Below are 20706 nucleotides of genomic sequence, written 5' to 3' on the forward strand. Positions count from 1 at the left end.
CCTGCCCACGCCAAGGAAGCCCAAGCACCTAGGGGCTCTTGGAGGTCTTCATCAGCTCTTCCCCTGAGGCCAAATCTACCCTCCCAGAGGGGTCGAGGAAATGAGAATCTGGCCACTGCTGGGTCTTGGCTCAGCTAGGAAGCTTGCCTTATTCATCTCTTTTCCAGCTCGAAGTTGGGGAGCCCGAAACTGGAGGAGATCCAGACTACTAGTCCCCAGTTTCCAGTCCGACGCAATACAGGAAGTAGGATGGTTCCTGGAGGATGATGGTGGCCCTGGGAAGCTCTGCAGGCCTGGCCTGGAGCTGGCTTGAGCTCTCTACATTGGTTTTCTCCACATCTCAGTTGGGGAGGATCAGATGCCCTCTGGTGCCTAAAATTCTGCACACTGGGGTACAGACTCATCTGGCCAGCAGAGTAGAACCCAGGATAGTGCCCAGGGTAGACACCAAGGATTGGAGAAGTTGAGGCCAGCCCACAGAGGCTCTGAGTCCTAGGCTGAGCTTTCCTCCTGGGGCCAAAGGTTGGACAGCTAAATACCATGCCCAGGGAGCTATTTGGGAGCTATCTGGGAGCAGAGGTGGTGGGCAAGGCCATCAGGTATTCCCTGCCCTGAGCTTTCTCAGCACAAAGCCTGTCGGATCCTTTCTGGAGTTCTGACATCCTGAGAGGAGACTTAGCATCAAAGATATCCTTATCAAAGGCATTTTTGTTATAGTCTGGGGTCATGTGCTTGTAATCCCAGCTACTTGGGAGGCTGAGGCTCCTAGACCCTGTCTCAAAATAAAATAAAAAGGTCTGGGGATGTAGCATAGGGTGGAGTGCTTGCCTAGCTTGTGTAAAGCCTTGGGTTCAATCTCCAGTGTGTGTGTGGTGGGGGCAGGGATATTTTGTCCAGATGGAGTGCTGAATGGTGGGATTTGAGAGTCTCTGGGCCTTCCTTGAAAGGGAGTTTTTCAGAGAGAGACTGGAGACCTTAGCTTGATGCCTGGGGTGGTGGAGCCTATAGCTTCCTTTGGAATAAGAATCCAAGCAGGGGCTGGATTGTGACTCAGTGGTAGAGAGCTTGCCTAGTATGTTTGAGGCACTGGGTTCGATTCTCAGCACCACATAAAAATAAGTAAATAAAATAAAGGTCCATCAACAACTAATAAAAATATATTTAAAAAATAGAAACCCCCAAGGGTCCTGCCATGGACCACTGCATGTTACACATCCCCTTACATATTTCTTTCTTTGCAGGATATCCATTAGACATCCCTGTCTCCCCACTCCCCACAGACCCACATATGGCCATTTCCCTGACAACTATATTAGAATATAAGACATCCTCCCAGACACACACACACACACCATTATTACACTAATATTTTCACACATATGTGCGCAGCACAGAGGAACATTTATAGAAACCAGCACTCACATGCTGTTGTAGAAAACACACATTCACTTATATTCTCACACATATCTCATGGGAAAAACCCAGTTGTAGAAACAACCCAAACTCCTTCTCTCCTCCAACAATCTTACCAACATGTGTTTCACTTGCAGTTGTATCTCAACAGCCCAACACAGTGCCTGATATGTAATAGACACTCAATAAATATTCATGGAATAATTTTAAAAATTATTCCTTAAAGACATGCTCAGGACATCTGCACAGCCCTCTCAACCCTCACCGTCACATGTACTTTCACATCCGTCTTTCCCCTTGTAGATATACAGTCCCATGAACAAAGTAATTAAGTTACCACATATACCCCTAAGCTAAAGGACAACCCCTGGCCCAAGGGTCTCTCCCAGAGGGGGGAGGGAGCTGTGTGGGATCCAAAGAGGCTTCCCCCTGGGACCTTCCCCGTCCTTCTCTCCACCCCCAGCTCTGGCCTCAGCCCCAGCTGCTCCCCCTTTAATTGGAGACACTTCTTTATTCAGCTGGTGAGGGGGAGATGGTGTTGGGGGACAGGAGTTACCAGGTGGCCTCAGGACTGGAGAAAACGGTCTGCACTCACCTAGGCTCAAGAGTGCAAGATAGTCCTGCAAGGCAAGAGCCAAGGTGAGTGTTGAGGAAGCAGCTTGTGATAGTGGAGTCCCAAAGCAGTGCTGAAGTCTAGTCTCTGCCCCTGCCTGACTTTCAGTACCTTGAGGTTTTCTCATCTGTAAACTGAAGATAACAAAAACACAGAATTATTGGAGGGTGAAAAGAAAAATAATTACTGTGATTGAAGGCAACTAGGACATCTCAGTGCTTTGTGAGTCCTGCTTCCTTCCCAGCCCTCCTCTTCCCTAGCAGTACCTCTCTGCAAGGAATGCTAAGTACAGTGGAAACACAGAACCTGCACCAAATAAACACAAGCTCTGTGTCACTGTCCTTCCCCCACTTTAGAAGACTTTCCGTCCTGCAGTATGGTGCTCAGGTAACAGCACTTCCAGGAGATGCAGTAAAGGCAAGAACCCAACAAATTCTAACCCCTTTGTCTTATCTTTCTAGGCAAGGACCAAAAAGGTAGCCCTGGTCCTCAATAACTATCCCATTGGAGGACTGAGGTCAAGTGGAGTCACAGAACTACCTCAGAAGTGGATTGGGATAAAAGTTTACTTAGATAAGAAGGTAAGGAAGGGGGAGGGCAGAGGAAAGCCAGGCTATCCCTCAGGTGCTAGATTTTGATGAGAAGAGCTGGACAATCTTAGTTGATCACTAGGAGCTGTGACCTCTGCCAACCTGGGCCAGCAAGGGCAAAGTTTCCTCCCTGGCACCCTGGACAACTGGTGCTAGATCTGAGGAGTTTAAGAGGTGAGTCAGGCAGATGCCAAAGGGTTGGAAGAGACAGGGTTGGAAGGTCAGAACCTGGAAAGGTACATTTCTGGAGGGAGAAGAAGAGAGGAAGAGGAGAATATTAGGAAAACTCAAGTACTTTCATATACTGGCCAGAGGGTGGCAAAGAGAAGTTGTTCTGAAGCTAATCTAGAAGTATAGGATTTTAACTGCAGTAGGCAGAAAGAACTGTGGTTAGAAAAGGAGTAAATCCATTGGGATTCAACCTCAAAGGCACTATGGCGCCCTTCCCATGATTTTTTCAATCTCCTACAGGAGGAAATAGTTCAGTTTTGGGGATTCAGATCAATCCTTTTCTGCTTACAGAAACTTGGGCAGGTTTGTTCACCTCACTGAGTCTCAGTTTTCATTTCTTTCCTTTCTTCCTTTGTTAGGGATTGAATCCAGGGCTTCACACATGGTAGGCCAGTACTCTAGCACTGAGTACACTCCCAGTCCCTTTTTAAAAAAAATTTTAAGAAGGAAATATAATTCATGCACCACAGGATTCAGCCTTTAATATGTACAATTCAGCATTTCTTAGTATATTCACAAAATTGTGCAACATTTAGCACTATCTAATGGAATCTTTTCATCATTCCAAAACAAAACTTGGTACCCATTGGCAGTCACTTCCCTGTCCCTCTCCTCCAAACCTCTGGCAACCACAAATCTACTTTCTACCTGTATGAATTTGTCTATGTTGGAAATTTCATTTAAATGGAATCATATGGCCTTTTGTGCCTGGCTTCTTTCACTTAGTATAATGCTTCCTAGGTTCATCTTTGTTGTAGCATGAACCAACACTTTCTTTTTTATTTCTTTTTAGGGTGGAATGATGTTCCATTGAATGAATATGTCACATTTTGTTTATACATTCATTATTTGATGGGCATTTGAGTTGTTTACACTTTCTGGTTGTTATGAATAATTATTGCCATGAAATTTCATTCAGTTTTATTAACTATAAAAAAGTGGACATATATATTAACTTCACAGGATTACTATGAGTCTTAAGTAAGATGTGTGATGTGGTACCAGGCACATAGTAGTTATTCAGTAAACATTTGTGTTCCTTCAAGATAAGACCCAGGAAAGAGACTCATTTAGATTTAAACAATTTCCAAATAAGTTTTGGAACCTTCTGGGTTGTGTATAATACCTGGATTGGGGGAGGGGTGTAACAGAACTACTAAAGGAGTGGACCTTCCTTCTCATAGCTTTGTTTAGTGTTAAAAACAACTACTAACAAATATCTGGCTATGTCTCAAGGGGGCCTTTGTCCCCTTGGCTGGAGATCAGAGTTTTCCCCCATGTAGATCAGCTTCCAGCCAGCAGCCAGGTTTCTAGGCTAACCTACAAAAGCAAGGCCAGTCTAGTTCTTCCATCTTGATCTATACCAACTTAGCCTCTCCAGTCCTCCCATCTGTAAAGTTGGAATAATATTCATCTCAAAGGGTTGCTGTCAAGTTTATATAGTTCTATATAATACTTACTAACATCTGGCTTATTTATTTATTTGCAGTACTGATGATAGAACCCAGGGGCACTATCCCACTGAGCTATGTTCCCAGCCTCCCCCACTTTTTTAAAATTATGAGACAAGGTCTCACTAAGTTGCCCAGACTAGTTGAATTTGCTGTCCTCCTTCCTCAGCCTCCCAAGTACTTACAGATTACAGCCCTGTGTGTTGCACTTGACCTATCTTCTTTGTTTATTGTCTGACCCCCCTCCATAGAATGTAATCTCTATGAAGTCAGAAACCTTGTTTGGTTCATTGCTGAGTCTCCAGTACCTAGAACAGTGCCAGGCACATAGTAAGTACTCAATACATATTTGTTGACTAAAGATCCACTCATTCATTATTCACCAAGATGAACATATTTTATTGATTTGGTCTGTATTGGCTGGGGGACACAGATGAGTAAACCACTTCCTGCCTTCAAGAAGATCTTTTCAAGTGGAAGTGATGGACATGACCAAAACAAATAGATTACAGTGAGACTTGAATGGTAGAATGTGAGCCTTCACATTCTAGCATCTTACCTGGTAGAGATAAACCCTCCCAGAAGGTTGAATCTGAATGGGACCTCCCTTTCTCAGAGCTTCCCTCCTAGGAGGGAGCAGACCTTTCCCGACTGGAGAGGGGAAAGAGAGGAAGCAGAAAAAGGGAGTTTCCTCCTTCTCTCTTGGGCTCTCAGCCAGGCAGCCACAGGCAAAGCTTTGAAAAGGCCTAAATTTGTCCTGGATGCACTTCCCTGATCCTAGTCCCACCAACCCCAGCCCCCACTGCCTTAAGCCCTTAGGTCTCCTGCCCTGAGACCCCAAAAGTAACAAAATAATTCCTTCTTCTCACTGCAGTTTAAAGGCTTCTTGCTTGGAATAGCCAGCCTGGGCTAGGTGCTAGGTGGAAAGTAAAACAAACTGGTTGGATTCATTCAAACACAGTGGAGATTGCTTCTTGAAGAATGTGTTTATTTAAATGGAAAGGGGTATCTTGAGGATGGAGCACCCCAGCAGCAAGCCCTGAACCAACTTGTACCTGCCTTTCAGGAAGTCTTACCTTCCTTAATTTCTCTAAAGGGGCTGAGTTGGTTTCGCTGCTGCTTTTTATAACAATATGTAGCTAGCTGTTCATAGGCCCTGTTTTAAAGAAGGACAAGCCTGAACTCACCCTCCTGCCTCAGGGCCTGGGCTCCATACCTGGGAGAAGACAAGTCTTCTACCTTCTAACAAGACGGACTTGAAGTTGGAGTAAATCGCCTGGTTGAGTGACAGGTGTTTCCCAGCTGAGCCCTTGGGGAGATTCTCCAGTTGGGCAGGACACCCGTCCCCAGAGGCTTGGTGGGCTGGACTTCTTTGGCCCAGTCCAAAAATGAGGGGGCGGCTCCTTCCAGGAGAGGCAAAGGACTCTCACTTCTCCCTCCTTGGGTCTGTCTGTCTGTCCATTCTTGGGAATGGCCACTTCCTGTCCCTTTTCTTTCTCATTCTAAGCCTCTCCTCATTGTTCCCCTCTTCCCTCTCTACAGGAACTACTCAAAGCCTTAGTCTCTGTCCCTCTGTCTCTGGCTCTTGCATCTGTCTGGGCTCCTGGCCTCCTCTCCCCCTCTCTCCCCCTCCCCCGCGCTGTCATTCACCCCGCTCCTCTCAGCGTACAGCCAATGGAGAGACCCGGCCGAAACTGCGAGGCTCGCTAGCACAGGGCTTTTTCGCCCGGTGATTGATGTCCCAGAGTCAACAGCGAGCAAGCAGCCGGAGAGGGGAAGGAGAAGCCGCAGAAGGGAAGAATACGGAGCCCCTTCTCTCTCTCCCCTCCCCCCTACTTTAGCCCTTCTGCGCACTTCGTCTTCAAGTCTCCAGCGCAGCCAGGAGCCGCTGTTGCCTCCGCGCCCCCCTGCTTGCTGCCCCCCATAACCAAGAGCAGCAAGCACCCGCCGCCCGGGCCCCCCCGTGGGGCCGGGGCCAGCATGGAGCATCTGGGTCCGCACCACCTCCACCCGGGCCACGCGGAGCCCATCAGCTTCGGCATTGACCAGATCCTCAACAGCCCGGACCAAGGCGGCTGCATGGGGCCGGCCTCTCGCCTCCAGGACGGAGAATACGGCCTTGGCTGTTTGGTCGGAGGCGCTTACACTTATGGCGGCGGGGGCTCCGCAGCCGGGGCCGGGGCCGGGGGCGCGGGGGCCTATGGCGCTGGCGGCCCGGGCGGCCCCGGCGGCCCCGCAAGCAGCAGCGGCGCCTGCAGCATGGGCCCGCTGGCCGGCTCCTACAATGTGAACATGGCCTTGGCGGGCGGCCCTGGTCCGGGCGGCGGCGGCGGAGGGAGCGGCGGCGGCGGGGGGGCGCTGAGCGCTGCCGGGGTGATCCGGGTGCCAGCGCACAGGCCGCTAGCTGGAGCCGTGGCCCACCCCCAACCCCTGGCTACTGGCTTGCCCACTGTGCCCTCTGTGCCTGCCGTGCCGGGTGTCAACAACCTCACCGGCCTCACCTTCCCCTGGATGGAGAGTAACCGCAGATACACAAAGGACAGGTTCACAGGTGAGTCCGGCCCGCGCGCGCCCCGCCTGGCCGTGGCTCGGGCTCTGCACTACCCCTTCCCTGCTTGGTGGCTCCCTGAACACCCCTCTGAGTGCCAGGTTGCCCAGCTCCTCTCCTCGCTTTCGCCAAGTTCAGCGGTCCGCCGAATTCTATGTTCCCAGAATCGCTGTGCTCCAAGAGTTCTCGCAGCCTGGGTCCCTCCAACTCTCCTGCAGGACCCCTGCTCCAAGAAGCAATCCTTGGTCCCCTCTCTTGGGATCCTGGGGTCCAGTCAGGTAGAGGGAAGAGGCTGTAGATTCAAGACTATCTTCTATAAACATTCGAGGCTCAGGGATCTCAGAGAAAGGGGTGCGATGTGAACAAAGTGTTTCTTTCGCCCGGGCTGCGATTTTCTGACCGAGGCTGGGACCCCCACAGTTAGATGCAAGAACGGGTTTCCCACCTCTGCCCCGCCATACACACACCAAGTTCCCGTGCCCATCGTGCTGTCAGGCCCGGCAAAGAGCCGGGTTCCCCGCGAAGCAGAGCTGGCAGGTCCTTGTCGGAGAGTAGACTTTCTCCTCTCGGTGGCAGCGCGGGGCTGAGTCGCCCGAGACAGCTTGCTCTTCATTTTCTTTCTGTCCCGGCTGGGCGTCCTCGCCAGGGCCCAACTCTGTTGTCTCCGGGATGAATAATGCATCCATGGCTGGAGGACGACTCTCGGGATGATTACTGCACTAGGTGGCGGCTGGCTCCTGCCCTCTCAGCTCCTTCCTTGGCTCGTCCCGGGTCCCTCCGCTCCCGCTTCCGCTCTGGGCACTCAGCTCGGACTCTGGGGCTGCCCGTTCCCCAGGCCCTTACTTCCCGTTCCCTGGATCTGAGACCATGATCCTCCTGCAGGCCAGATCCCCAAACACCACTGGGAAAACTGCCTCAAATTGAACTCTGTTCCTGGTCTGGGCCTTAGAGAGGGGACGTAGGACAACCAGGCCTCTGCTGGCTGCAGCTGGGACTCCCAGCCCAGCTCCAGGGCCCAACTGTGAAAGTGTGTGTGTGTGTGTGTGTGTGTGTGTGGGTGGGTGTGGGTGTGGGTGTACACACGTGTGCAAAGACATTGGGAGAAGAATTTTAGAGCTAAACGTGGCTAGATAATCCCAAGGAATTCCAGGCCCTCTATGAAGCACAGAGACTGCATTTGGAGCTTCTGACCAGATTCTGGGACTGTGGCAGAAGCCTGTGTGTGTGTGTGTGTGTGGGGGGTCAGAAGCAGAACAGCTGCTGCATTGTGGGCCTCCAGGAAGAACCCTCACTCATGGGTCCCCAATGCTCCAACTCAGGTGATCTCAGGCAGGCCTGAGTAGGCAGAGCCTTGTGCCCACCTCATTCCCCTAACCAGACTAGGTCAGTGTTGAAGGCTCTGAAGGAACCCCCAACTAGGACCCCACTCTCCTGGATATACATATATTAGGATCCTGGGACAGGGAGACCACTGTGTGTGTGTGTGTGTGTGTGTGTGTGTGTGTGTCTATACACTCAGCACAGGGCTTACTCTGGGGAGCCACAGTCCATCCTAGTCCTGTGTTGGGACTGAAAGAGGTTCTGAGGGAGTATATGACTATGGCCTCCTATTGCCTTGTGTCCTGTGTGCTTGTGCTGTGTCTGTGCTTGTATGGGTGTATACATCCTCCTGTTTGTGTGCACAGATCTGTAAGTTCACACCTGGTATATGCTATGTCTGTGAAGGGCTGTGAAGGCAGCTCAGGTCAGGCACCTTGATTACCCTCTGCCTCTTAGTGTTGGCCTGCTTTTCTGAGGTTGGAGGCCAGGGGCTGTGACCTTTAGGTCTCCTTACACTGACCCTGGGTGGGAGGAAGGGAGCAAGGAGGCCACTGGGCTTGGGGAGCCCCGGGCTAGGGAGGCCTAGGCGGTGGTGGCTTTCGAGGAGGCGTCAGCCTGGCGGGCGGAAGGGTGCCCTTTCCCGTGGCGGGCTTGGAGCTGAGGGCTGCTGGGAGGATCGTGGTCTTGCTTTTAGGGGTCCAGCCACTGCGCTCGCTGACTCGCGTGGTGTCGGGCCTGGGACGCCTCCTGACGCTCTGCCGCTTGCCTCTGCCGTCTGTCTGTCTCCCGCTCCAGTGGCCCTCTCACCCTTCACTGTAACACGCCGTATAGGTCACCCCTACCAGAACCGGACGCCCCCCAAGAAGAAGAAGCCGCGCACGTCCTTCACGCGCCTGCAGATCTGCGAGTTGGAGAAGCGTTTCCACCGCCAGAAGTACTTAGCCTCCGCGGAGCGCGCAGCTTTGGCCAAGGCGCTCAAAATGACCGACGCTCAGGTCAAAACCTGGTTCCAGAACCGGCGGACGAAGTGGAGGTGAGCACGTAGGGAAGGCCTGCCGCGGGCGGCACAGTTTCTGGCTGCTTTCGGCTTGCTCGCTGGCTCTCTTTGGGCAAACAGACTCCCTCTGCTCGCTGGTTTCTGATCGGTTCGGTGGAGCGGGCTTCTGCAAGGCTCGTGGGGAGCTAGAAGCAATCAAGACCAATAGCCAGGTGGGACTGGAGACACTTAGCTCTGTTTTACCGGTGGCTTCAGGACTTTCTGAACTGTGCCGATGTAGATGCGGCTGGTCTCCGCCGCCGCTAGGGCAAACAGGCGTGTTAGACTACTGTGTATCTGGGACCTCTGGGCTCAGTGAATCCTCAGAGGCTTTTTGATTGTGCAAATTCTCATTTACCGGGGAAACCACTTCTGTCCCAGAGACATGGAAGCAGAAACGGGCCTCATCTTGTTTCTGCGCTCCAACCGGACTCCCGGCAGGGAGACTGGGGCCCCAGAACGCAGGCTGGGCCCTTCTGATTGCCTCCTCCCCACCGGGTTCCCTACCCTGGGAGGAAAAAAATCAATCCGCGCCGGCTGTGACTAGGTTTCGTGGGTCCCACTGAAAGGGGGATCAATTAGGAGCAGATGGGTGTGTGAGAAAAAGACATTTTCCTTTCTCCTGTCACACACTACAATTACACTTACTACACGTTTTGTTTTTATTTTTTTCACATGCTATACGCCAACCCCTCTCGTTTTCGTTCTTCTCTCTCCCCTACTTTTGCGGACACTAAGCGTCCCCCACACCCCTAAGTAGCCTTATTCCCTGCAGACACTGTAACATTCTCCAGATACACCCTCTTGCACCCCGCATTCTCGGGTCCAAACGCATTGTCGCGAGTTCGAACGCTCAAGCTCTGGGTGGTGGTGGAGGGGGGAGCGCAAGAGTCTGGGCAAAGTCGTCGGAGGCGGCGGCGCCGGGCCGGGCGGGCCTCGGGGAGAGAGGAAGGAATTGGAGTTTCCTCTTTTTCTGAACGAAGGCGAGGAATCTGCTAGGGATTCCGCCTTGGGGCCACAAAGGAAGCCCGGGCCCGCGAGTCTACCTACCCCCATCAACATTCCTGCCTCTGGGGAAGGGGTGGGGGACTCAGCTTCAACCCTTTGAAAACTGGTAAAAGAGGGAGCTTGGGCTAGCTAGGAGGGGTCGCTGGTATTTTCAAGGCCTACTAAGGATTGTAGACTAAGGGAGGGGAAGAAGCCAGGCAACCCCCTCACACACACATCAAACTAGAGTGGGGACACAGAAAGGCAGCGACAAGCAAAGAGAAAAAACGAAACACAAAGGAGAGGGACAAAGATAGATTCCCCACTCCAAGAGAAAAAGGGAGCATGGCAGGCAGCCTAAGGAAATCTTATGTACAATAAAGTAAAGCATTGGATGATTAAAATCGCCATTTTCGTTTCAAAGAAATTCCTTTAATTCAGAGAAAACGAAGGGGGATGAAAAAAAAACAATAGACAAAACACAGAGTGAATGAAGAGAAACATTTGGGTGCAGTTTAAAACGCAGGAACCAAGGGGAAGAAAGAGGCAGAAAGATACACCGAATGAAAAGTCCAGAAGGGGCGGCGCGAGGAGGCTAGCGGCGGCCGCTGGAAGAAGCCCTCGCAGGCTTCGCGCGGCTTCATCGATCGCCTACAAATTGCTTCTGGAGGCCCCGGGGACTCCCATTAGGTCTGTCCACCTGAGAGACAGACGTTTGATCTCAGTTGACAGAGTGGAGGGGCGGCATTAAATGGAATAAGTGAGTCATCGCCTCCCAAGACTGCCTCTGAGGAAGCTGGTGGGTCCGGCGGGAGCCCGGGGCAGGGCTGGTGCACGAGGTCTGAGCCCTGGGGGAGGTTCAGAGAAAGGAGAGAAGAGAGGTCTAAACGCTGGTCTTTGCCTCTGTGTACTCGTGGGGAGGTGAGGCTCTTTGGGTATGAGACGGCTCCAGGTCTCCCATACTGGTGGGGAGAGACGACCTGCCAACCTACTCCTAGCTAAGGGGGTGAGGGTGTGGGCGCTGCGCTCAGATGGGAGGCCCAGCAGTTCAGGCCTAGCGGACATACCCAAGTTCCTCCGGGAGATACAGCTCCATCCACTTTTGGGTTTCCCAGTCTCCCCCCACCCCGTGGCACTGGGGATTGAACCCAGGGCCTATGCATGCGAGGCAAGCACTCTACCAACTGGGCTGTATTCCCAGCCCTTATCAGAATCAGGACACTCAAGTAGTTGGAATGTGTTAAAACAGCCTAAATTGGAATTGGGGGCTGCAAACAGGAGCCATGTTCACCGAAGCTATCTCCCGGGAGCGCGCTCGGAACCCTCGCTTGCGCGGGAGCCGGGTTGGTGCCCTGGCGGGTAACAGCTTGTTCTCGGTACAGGCGACAGACCGCGGAGGAGCGTGAGGCCGAGAGGCAGCAGGCAAACCGCATCCTCCTGCAGCTGCAGCAGGAGGCCTTCCAGAAGAGCCTGGCGCAGCCGCTGCCGGCTGACCCACTGTGTGTACACAACTCGTCGCTCTTCGCCCTGCAGAACCTGCAGCCTTGGTCTGACGACTCCACCAAGATCACTAGCGTCACATCTGTGGCGTCGGCGTGCGAGTGAGCCTGCACGCTTCACTCTGGGGGACCCCAGGCCGAGTTAAGGGCCTCTGAGGCCTCAGAGCCAGGACTCTCCCCCACCCCTCCCCGCCTCGGACTGCACGTGGGAGGGGAAAGCTGCTCCCCTTGCACCGGCCCCTAACGCTCCTGCCAACACTGTTCCGGTCTTAAGTGGAAGAAAAGAGCGCTGGGGACAGGGATGGAGACCCCTTCCCAGAAGCCTATGCGATCCCCTAGGTCATGTCCTCTGGAAATGTTCAGAGTCCTCTCAGTGTTCCTTCATTTCATTTTATTTCAATTTTAACATGGCATGGAGAGAGACAGGGAGATGGGTTTGGACGCAAGAGCTTCTGGGATCTCCAGATCTCTGAATTTGCCCTGGGAAACCCCTCTCTGTCCCACTCCTCATCATACACTTGAATAACCATAGGCCCACATAGAGGTGATGTCACTATCCCTCCAGGTACCACCCAAGAACCATACATGAAGACCTAAGGCATGCACACAAAGGGTCATAGCCTTCACACTGTTGACCCTCACTATTAGGTACAGGCCAAGGGTTGCCCAGATTCATCCTGAATAGCATGGCTCTCTCTCAAAGACACACAAAGCTACAGACACACAGTGACACACCATTCCACACACAACAGCCTCACTGGGCCTACTGGGCCCCCAACCTCACATCCCAGCTTCACCCAGGTACGCACAGACAGGTTTTCACACAAACTCAGCCCATTTCTCCAGATCCTGTTTGTAGGGGGGTTTAAGTTATGCACTTAATAAGGTGTTTTCTGTGTAACCATTTTATAAAGTGCTTGTGTAATTTATGTGGAAAAAAATAATAAAACCCTCCGGATCCGGAGTCAGGGCTGCCTGCTCCTTGCTGAGCTGCGCATCTTGCAGCTACTTGGGTTTGGTGAGAGCTGGGGCTTCAGAGGCAGCTTCTGGTACCTGTACCTAAAGGATATATGGGTGGAAAGACCCTCAGACTCTGGAGAGAGAAAAGGAGGAGGACAAACTGAAAGAAGGTAGAGCTGAGGAGAGGCAGCTTCTCCTGGGATTGTTATATTTGAAAGGATGTGGATATCTTGGAGTGTGAGAGTTGTGTGTGTGTGTGTGTGTGTGTGTGTGTGTGTGCATTCTGTGTTTGTGGTAGTATGGGCAATTAGAACATTACTGATGGGGAATGTTTGTGATGGTGTCTACATGTGTAAATGTGTTTGAAATTCTTGTATGTAAATACTTGTTTCTTCTGAAGTTGTGAATTGAAACTATCATTGTATGCATAGGCTTGAAGTTGTGTGTGTGTAATCATGTTAAAGTGTGATTGTGTTTTGGGGTAATTGTGTGATCACCCTTTTTGTGATTGTATATGAATTGTGTTAGTGTTTTTGAGAGTACATATTAGTTTCTCTTTGTGAATCTACTTTTGTGTTAAATATGTGGTTTTTGATTGTGTATCATCTTTAAATGTATGAATGTAACTGTGAGATGTAGTCATGTGTGAGCCATGTGTTTGAATGGTACAGTATGTACTTGTGACAGTTTGTAACTGGGGGACTGCATATAGTGGAGATGTGGATCATTGTGGGAGATTGTCCTGGTGGGTGAGTGGGTGTAATTGTGCACTGATGGTGTATGTGGTGGTGGGAGTCTAAGATGTATGCATGGATACTTTGTGGGGAGACCATTATCTGTTGGGAGTTCAGGGTCTCTGTGCTCATCCTAGCAAGCTGTAGAGACTGGAGCATTTCAAATCAGGAATTAGAGCCAGGACTTTCTCTGATGCTGTAAGTAGGACTTTCAGGCTCCCAGGACTAGTCTGGCTTATGAGAAGTTGGAAGAAGTGTCTTTCTGAAAACCTCTAGGGTGCCCCAGATCCTTCTGATCTGAACATCAGTTACAGAATACCCCCCTCCCCATATCATTTAGTCCCTGAACTTCCAGACCAATTGCAAACAATTGACTTGGATCTGCTTTTCTGGAGAAGATGGGTGGTGGTGTGTCTGGGGAACTCATTAGCCTAGGGACTGTTGAAGTAGGGAGATAAGAGGATTTTTCTTTGGGATAGGAAAGTGAGAGAACTTTGCAGTTGGAAACTAGAGGTATGGGGCAGGGGCAGGACTGCAGAGCTGTGTGCAATATGATTGAAGATGGAGGGAGCGACCAAAACCATCAGAGCTACTGTCTCACATCCCTGCCCTGGCAGCCATGGAGGGTTGCAATACAGGGACAAAGGGCACAGTAATCTCCCACTCAGGGAAGCCCAAGGGAAGTTTTGGTTGGGTGGGGCGTAGTTTTGTTAATCCACACCCTCATTCATGCACCTCCTTGGATCTCAGCAAAGGAGGGTTCTGGGTCCAAATACTGGCCAGATTTAAGGCTTCCTGGGGGTTTAGGACTCTCCCTGGCAAAGTGTGGATTAGTGGGAGGGGGTGGTCTGGCTGCAGTTCTGGTCCTGTAGCGGGTCTCCAGAACTCACCCGCTGCAGCGCTCAGTACAAAATGGAGCAAAATCCGGAAATGGCCTCCCAGGACTACAAAATTCTCCTTGGGTAGATCTGGCTGCGCCCTTTGCTTGCGGCATGACTGTAGCCTCCAAGTCCATGCCTTCTTCGCAGAATGCGGTTTCTTTCCTCCATTTACATTTTTCGGAATCGGTGTCTCCCGCAGTAAAATCTTGAAGCCATCCCAAAGCCGCCAGACCTCAGGCAAGATCGGACCCGCTATTCCAGAGACCACCCCCCAAAAGCTGTTATGTCCGGAAGTCCCCGGATATTTCTTGACCACAGACTGTCCAACCGTGGAGGAGCTGGGGGTAGAGGTGGGGAGCGACTGCTGTCCCAAACACAACACCCCAAACAGGCTCCAAAACCCGTACTTTTCACCGCCATTCTCACCCTAAAGAGACAAAGCGAGCAAAGTTGGGCACCACCCCCATCTTCACGAACAGCCTAATACTCATAACTGCGTTGGCAGATCTAGGCCTGGAACTCCTAGCCCGGTGTTCTCTGACCCTGCCCAGCTGGCCCAGGACTGGAGAAAAACAGGCATTTTGCATGTCAGGTTCATCCCAGGCAATGGGACCCAGGACGCTCAGAGCGGGCAACTTCCGAGTTACCTAGATACCTGCCTGCTTGCTCCCGCCGCTCTCTTTGCCGCCTGCGGTCCTGGATTAGGCGTTCTTCCAGGACACCTCAGACACTGGACCCCGGGCTAGGTCTCCGGGAGGTGTCAGACTCCCGGAGGCGTTGGAATTATTGGCGCTGAGGGACGGGGCAAGACTGACTCCTCGCTCTCCGCTCTCTGTCAGAATTCGTTGGACGAATCTCAATGAATCCCGCGTCAGCCGAGTGCTGCTGCAACGGAAAAAGGTGGGAACGCTGGCTCTGCCTGTGAGTTGAGAGGGAGCTTTACTTGAACACCGTGTCCGGAGTGTGCCGGAAACCGGAACCGAGGGGCTTCAAGGGTCAGAGTCATGGTCAACTGCTCCAAGTAGAAAGCTCAAAATGCCTGGTCTTTCATGGCGCCTATCGGAAATAATAGGTCTTTGATCAAAAATAGAAAAGGAATAAATCATCTGAATAATTGTATGCAGAGGTGCCGGAGAGGAAAAGAAGAATTAACAAACCTGTCTGGGCAGAGACCCTCCCCCCACCCCCGTTTTTTCCTTGTCTTGAGAGAGGTTACTGCCCTGACCAAATACCCGCAGCCAGTGAGCCCTGAGCAGCGGCTCAGACCTGGGGCAGCCCATCCTCGTGGTTCAGCGGATGGTGACCTGCCGCCCAAGAACCCAGGAAAGGCTGGGGTCCCAGAGGCTCTGCGCTGTGAGGTGGGTGGCACATAAAAAATCTGGCTCAACCTGTTGACTATAATAGAGGCTTTGTGTCACCAGATCTGTGTTTGGGGGTGGTGGTGGCTGCGGGGAGATAGACACTGCCTAAATACTGCTTGCCTGCTCCATGGCTTCCCTAGTGAGGAAGCAGGTGTGGGGTTTGCTATGGGTCCAAGAATAAGAGGGGTGCCCTCTTTGTTGTATCAGTGACATGCAGGTGGGCAAGGTAGGTTGCAGGCTCAAGAGACAACTCAGTAAGCCCCTCCCTATGGGCTATGCAGAACAGGAGCAGCTGGGACTCCAGTGGCCATGCTGTGGAAAACTGGGAGGTTGTGGCCCCAGGGCTACTCTGAGGGCCCCTCAGCTCAGTTGCTGGAAGAGATCCTCTCCCTTAAGCTGTGCTCCTCTTGCTCCCTTCACATCCACTTTAACAAACTTCTCCACTCCCAGGGCTCTGTGCAAATCTGTCCCCCTTCAGCTCAGTTTTGAATCCCACCGGCAGGGAGCTGCCTCCATGTTCCCAACTTGGCTCAAAATGAGTCCAGTGACTACTGGCTCCAGTTCAACACTGACCTGATTGACCACGGAGGCCTTCAGGTACCACCCACCTGCACCTTCCTCTGGATTTCTTGTCTTGGGGAAACCAATAGGAACAGGCTGGGGATCCAGGTCAGGTTTCCAAAAAGCTCGGAGCAGACTGGGAAGGTGGAATTTGCCATGGTTAGGGTAGAGTGGAGGATGAGTGAGAAAGGTGGGTGCAGAGAGCCTGGGGTACCCCAGTTGTGCTGACAGGTAGGTATAAACAACCTCACACTCACAGCCTGCATTGCTGTGTAGGACCTCATGTACTTCCTCTAACTTGCAACAGCCAGAGTATCCAATGTTACACAAGGGGAGGTATAGGTGTGTGGTGCCAGGCATACACAAGTGCACACACAACCTTCACTGCTGGAGCCTGTGGTTACCTCTCACAAGCTCACACCTGTCACTGCCTGTCACTGCCTGGCCAATTCCTGTTGGCAGTTACCCCATGGGCACCCCTCCTTTCTTCACCCTCCCCTCCTCTCCCAGCCCAGATGGAGGAGGGTCTAACTGAGCGCCTAGAGGGCCTGGGGGTGGGAACGTCCTCTATTCACACTTCAGCTTCCAGTCCAACAGCTCTGGCGCGGACAGACCCCTTGGATCGGTGGTTGCGCTTGGGGACCCCCAGCAACAATCAGAAGGTCCAGCGACCACTGGCCCTCTTCAAAGCCTGAGGAAATCCGGCCTCCTTGCGTGAGAAGGTTGGGAGGGGTGTAAGGGAAGGTGGGGGTGCGAGGCCACCACTGCGGAATGCCTCAGAAGGGGAGGCTTTGCTAGGAGCTGCCGTGCCCCTCCGGTTTTCGGCCCTGTGGTCCCAGAGCTTATATATTTTCGGTTGCTGAGTGAGGGTGTAGCTGCAGGACCCAAAGGCTGGAGGCAGTGTTGGCGGCTCAGCCGCGCACAAGTGGGAACCGGACAAGGCCACCGCGCAGAAAACCCGGACAGGTGAGTTCCGGGCGCCCTCTAGGGGCCTCGCATAGAGAGGCGCCTCGAGCCAAGGCCAGGGAGCTTGGGCTGTCGCTGCCCTTTCCAACACAGGGCTGGCTGCTGCTACTGCAGGGGAAAATAATACTACTAATAAGCAATATTACTGAGCGCTTGCTGTATCCCAGGCACTGAGCTAGACTTTAAAAATTCTATCCATTGCTAACCACTGCTCTATTAGGCAGCTGGTATTTTTATTCCTACTTTAACAGGCAAGGGAAATTCAAGTTCAGAGACGTTCTGCAATTTGCCTAAGAGCATCAACTGGGACTAGCATTCCGATCTAGCGATCTAACCCTAGAGCCAGGGCCTTTGAGAAGGGTACTTAAGTGCTGCGATGCCGTGGGTTTGGGAGGATTGGAGGTGAGACCCCACCAATCTCCCGTCAGGGCTTGGCTTTGTGGAGGGAGCTGTCATTCAGTCCAGTGGTGAGCCAGAGTGTTTGTCCTCTAGAGCTCTGGGAAACTCCCTTCCAGTTCAATGCAGTCTGCTGGACAACCCCTACCCCTACACACTTCTCTGACTTTGCCAGGCCTGAGAGTCCACCTCCTCCCCGCCAACACCTACAATAGCCCATCCTCTGGGCCTTCCCAGACAGGCCTTCCTCCTTCCAGGAGTCCCTGGGATTAGAAGGGGGCTGCATTTACTTCCACCCCTTTCCCTTCCTCCTCTGGATCAGCTGGGGTGGGAGGTCTCAAACTAACAGTTAAAAATAGAAGCAAATGAATGACACTTTATTAGACAAAGGAATGAAGAAACAGGATGAAAAATCCTTCCTCTCCTTTCCATCTGCTCAGTCAAAAGCCTGTAGCTGGGGGAGGCTCTGGCCTGCAAGGTGGCAGAGTGAGCTGGGTGGGTAGGAGGCTGAGATCCAAAAGGTCAGAGAGTTACTAGTTTTTTTGTTTGTTTGTTTGTTTGTTTGTTTAGTAATCTTTTAGTGAATGGATTCAATCAAAATGTTTTTTAAAAAGAGACTGGCCTTCTCTTTTTCTCTTCTTCTCAGGATGGTTGAGGAGGTGGAGGTGAAGAGGTATCTCTAGGAAGTTCTTTTATTTCCAATAAAATTATCTTCACTTATTCACAAATAGCCCCTGGAAGTGTTTTATACTTTAATGTGTGCTTGAATCATCAGGGATCTTGTTAAAGACCCATGCATAAAATCTGGGGTGGGGCCTAAGACTCTGCATGTCGGACAAGATTCGTAATGCTGATGCTTCTGCCAGCATCCAGGCCTTGACCTACCATTCTTGCTCTGAGTTCTAATCCTGGATGTCAAAGCATTTGCTAAAAGTGGCCTACAGTGTTGCCTATTTGCTCAGGGCTTCCTTCTTCCCCATTTTATGACAAATGAAAAAAGTAGAGACACATTGATATTCCTTCTATTAGGATTTATTTATTTATTTTGCAGTGCTGAGGATCAAACCCCAGGGTCTCACACATGCTAGGCAAGGGATCTACCAGTGGGATACAAGCCCCTGGTAGAATATTTTTAAAATGCACATTTCAGCATGCCATGGGACTCACCACCTCCTGTTGATAGATTATGTCCTGCTACTTTCCTTATTACCTGCATGGCCCCTCTGATCTAGGTTCCCTCTTTTGCACCTGCTATCTTTCTGAAGCCCTCTTTCATTCCCAGGCAGCTGTTTAAGTGTCTTTGGACATCAGCCTAGGTGTTGAGCCTTGTTTCTCTGCTGTCTAACCTCAGGCAAGTTAATTAAGTTTTAGAAGTTTGCAATTTCCTTGTTCATATTATAGGTCCAACCCTTCTCCGGATTACTGAGGGGATTAAGGAGATAACTCAGGTAAAAGTGGCTCTTCGAAGGTACTCCAGGAATGATGAAAAGTGCCCTAGGGTGGTGAGACCTGAGTTTTCTATACTTGGGGCTGGTTGGAGTAGGTGGGTGGGAGGGGTGAATCACACCCTTCCCCCCTCATTTCCAGACCTTTGATTTCCAGGAGAAATCCAATGGCTGCTTTGGCAGTCTTGCTCCACAATTAGATTAGATTCACAGGTGACCAACTGTTCATAGGGCAGGAGGGTGTGGTGAGAACTGATTGCCAAATGCAATGGACAGAGACCTGAGGGAAGGGGCCTTGGTGAGGCTCCAGTCCCTGACAGGGGTAGAGCCACCACGCATACACCCCTCCATGAATTCTTGTGAAATTGCAGCTCTGTCTGCAGCTCTGCCTCTCAGGCTGACCTGATGTTCCACTCATGGAAACAGTTGTGCTCCATTGTCTACACATTTACACCCTTATTTTTAAAAAGAATCCTTGATTGCAAATGGTGGGAGCTGTGTACTCTCACCATTTACCTCTAGCCCAGGGAAAACCGAGTTCACATGCATTCATGCACCTGTTCCCATTTTGAGAACAGATGGTTTCACAACCACAGACTTCAACTTCTAACCCTTTCCAGCCCCAGGCCCAAGGTCACACTCTTCCTGATGGACCAGCACATGGATAGAAATATTACTGTCTTGGGATGAATTCTGCAGGGGTGAGGGCAGAAGAAAAGGGAAGGAGGAGGTTTATTAACTCCACCCCAAAGCCTCAAAGTTTCCAGTGCCTGCACACCAGCCAGCCTAGTGGGAGTGGCTTCTCTCCTAGCATAAAAAAGGTGGAGGGCAGGCTAGGGTATTTGAGGAAAAAAAAAAAAAAAAAAAAAAAAGCAGATCTTCCAAAGACCTGGAGTTTTTAGTTGCACAACTGTTGCCCCCTCCACACAAAATCCCAGCTTCCTTTCTTGTCACAGGGTGTCACTGCCTGCTGGAGCCAAACACAGGGGCTCCCAGGGCTCCAAAGAACTCCTGCCTGCAAAAGGGCACCTGCATGGTAATGCCTTAGGATGCCATGGCTGGAAACAGCCTAGGGCTGAGAAACACTGAGAACTGGCTTGTGGGAATATCAGGCTTATTTGTGCCCAGGCCTCTTGTGAGCTGGCAGAAAAACTCAAGAGGGATGGTTAGGGAAAGATCCAGAAGCACCCTATCACAGAGGTCAGTCATCAGGACCCCCAGAAAACAGGGGACACTAGAAAGCACCCAATGACAGTTTGCATTTCATCAGAAATGTGAACAGGGAGAGAAACTGCTCTGATTTTGAAGCCTGCCCCCGTTCAAAGGATCCGGAAGCTGACTGCTAGCTGGTTCCGAGGGAAGAGACACCTTGAGACACCTTGCACCATTATCCTCCAAAACCTATTCCCCTGGAGTGTTGTGGGGGTAGGCTGACCAGGAAAATAAAGTGCCGCCTGGTAGCATCTGCTTGGGTCTGATCAGTTCTCAAACTCTTGGGCCAGGTGTGGTGCGACACGAAGTGCGCGGTCGCTGCAGCGGCTGGAGAAATCGGCCAAACCTGGTTGTTTCCCCACCGGTGGCTCTTCCGGCTCCGGCCAAGGGGACCCTAGAGCGCCAGCTGCGAGCGAATCCAGCGCTCTCCGGGCTGCGGAGGGCGGCTGGAGAAAAGGCGGCCTGAGAAGCGTCGCCCTCGTTCTGCTCCAGGAATCTACAG

At 51.7% G+C, this 20706-nt stretch overlaps 1 protein-coding gene across 1 annotated transcript; it reads left to right on the forward strand.

Annotated features, from left to right (window-relative positions):
* Positions 1-6278: 6278 nt before the first annotated feature.
* TLX1 (T cell leukemia homeobox 1) lies at positions 6279-11852 on the forward strand (the record flags this gene model as incomplete). Its single annotated transcript, XM_081268623.1, has 3 exons — positions 6279-6849; positions 8998-9199; positions 11572-11852. The coding sequence occupies 3 exons, from the start codon at positions 6279-6281 to the stop codon at positions 11792-11794; spliced, it is 996 nt and encodes a 331-aa protein (XP_081124749.1). The 3' UTR covers positions 11795-11852.
* Between the last annotated feature and the right edge of the window lie 8854 nt (positions 11853-20706).

The sequence above is a fragment of the Spermophilus citellus genome (genome assembly GCF_964194105.1).
Source record: "Spermophilus citellus genome assembly, chromosome: 15".
In the NCBI taxonomy this organism is placed as follows: Eukaryota; Metazoa; Chordata; class Mammalia; order Rodentia; family Sciuridae; genus Spermophilus; species Spermophilus citellus.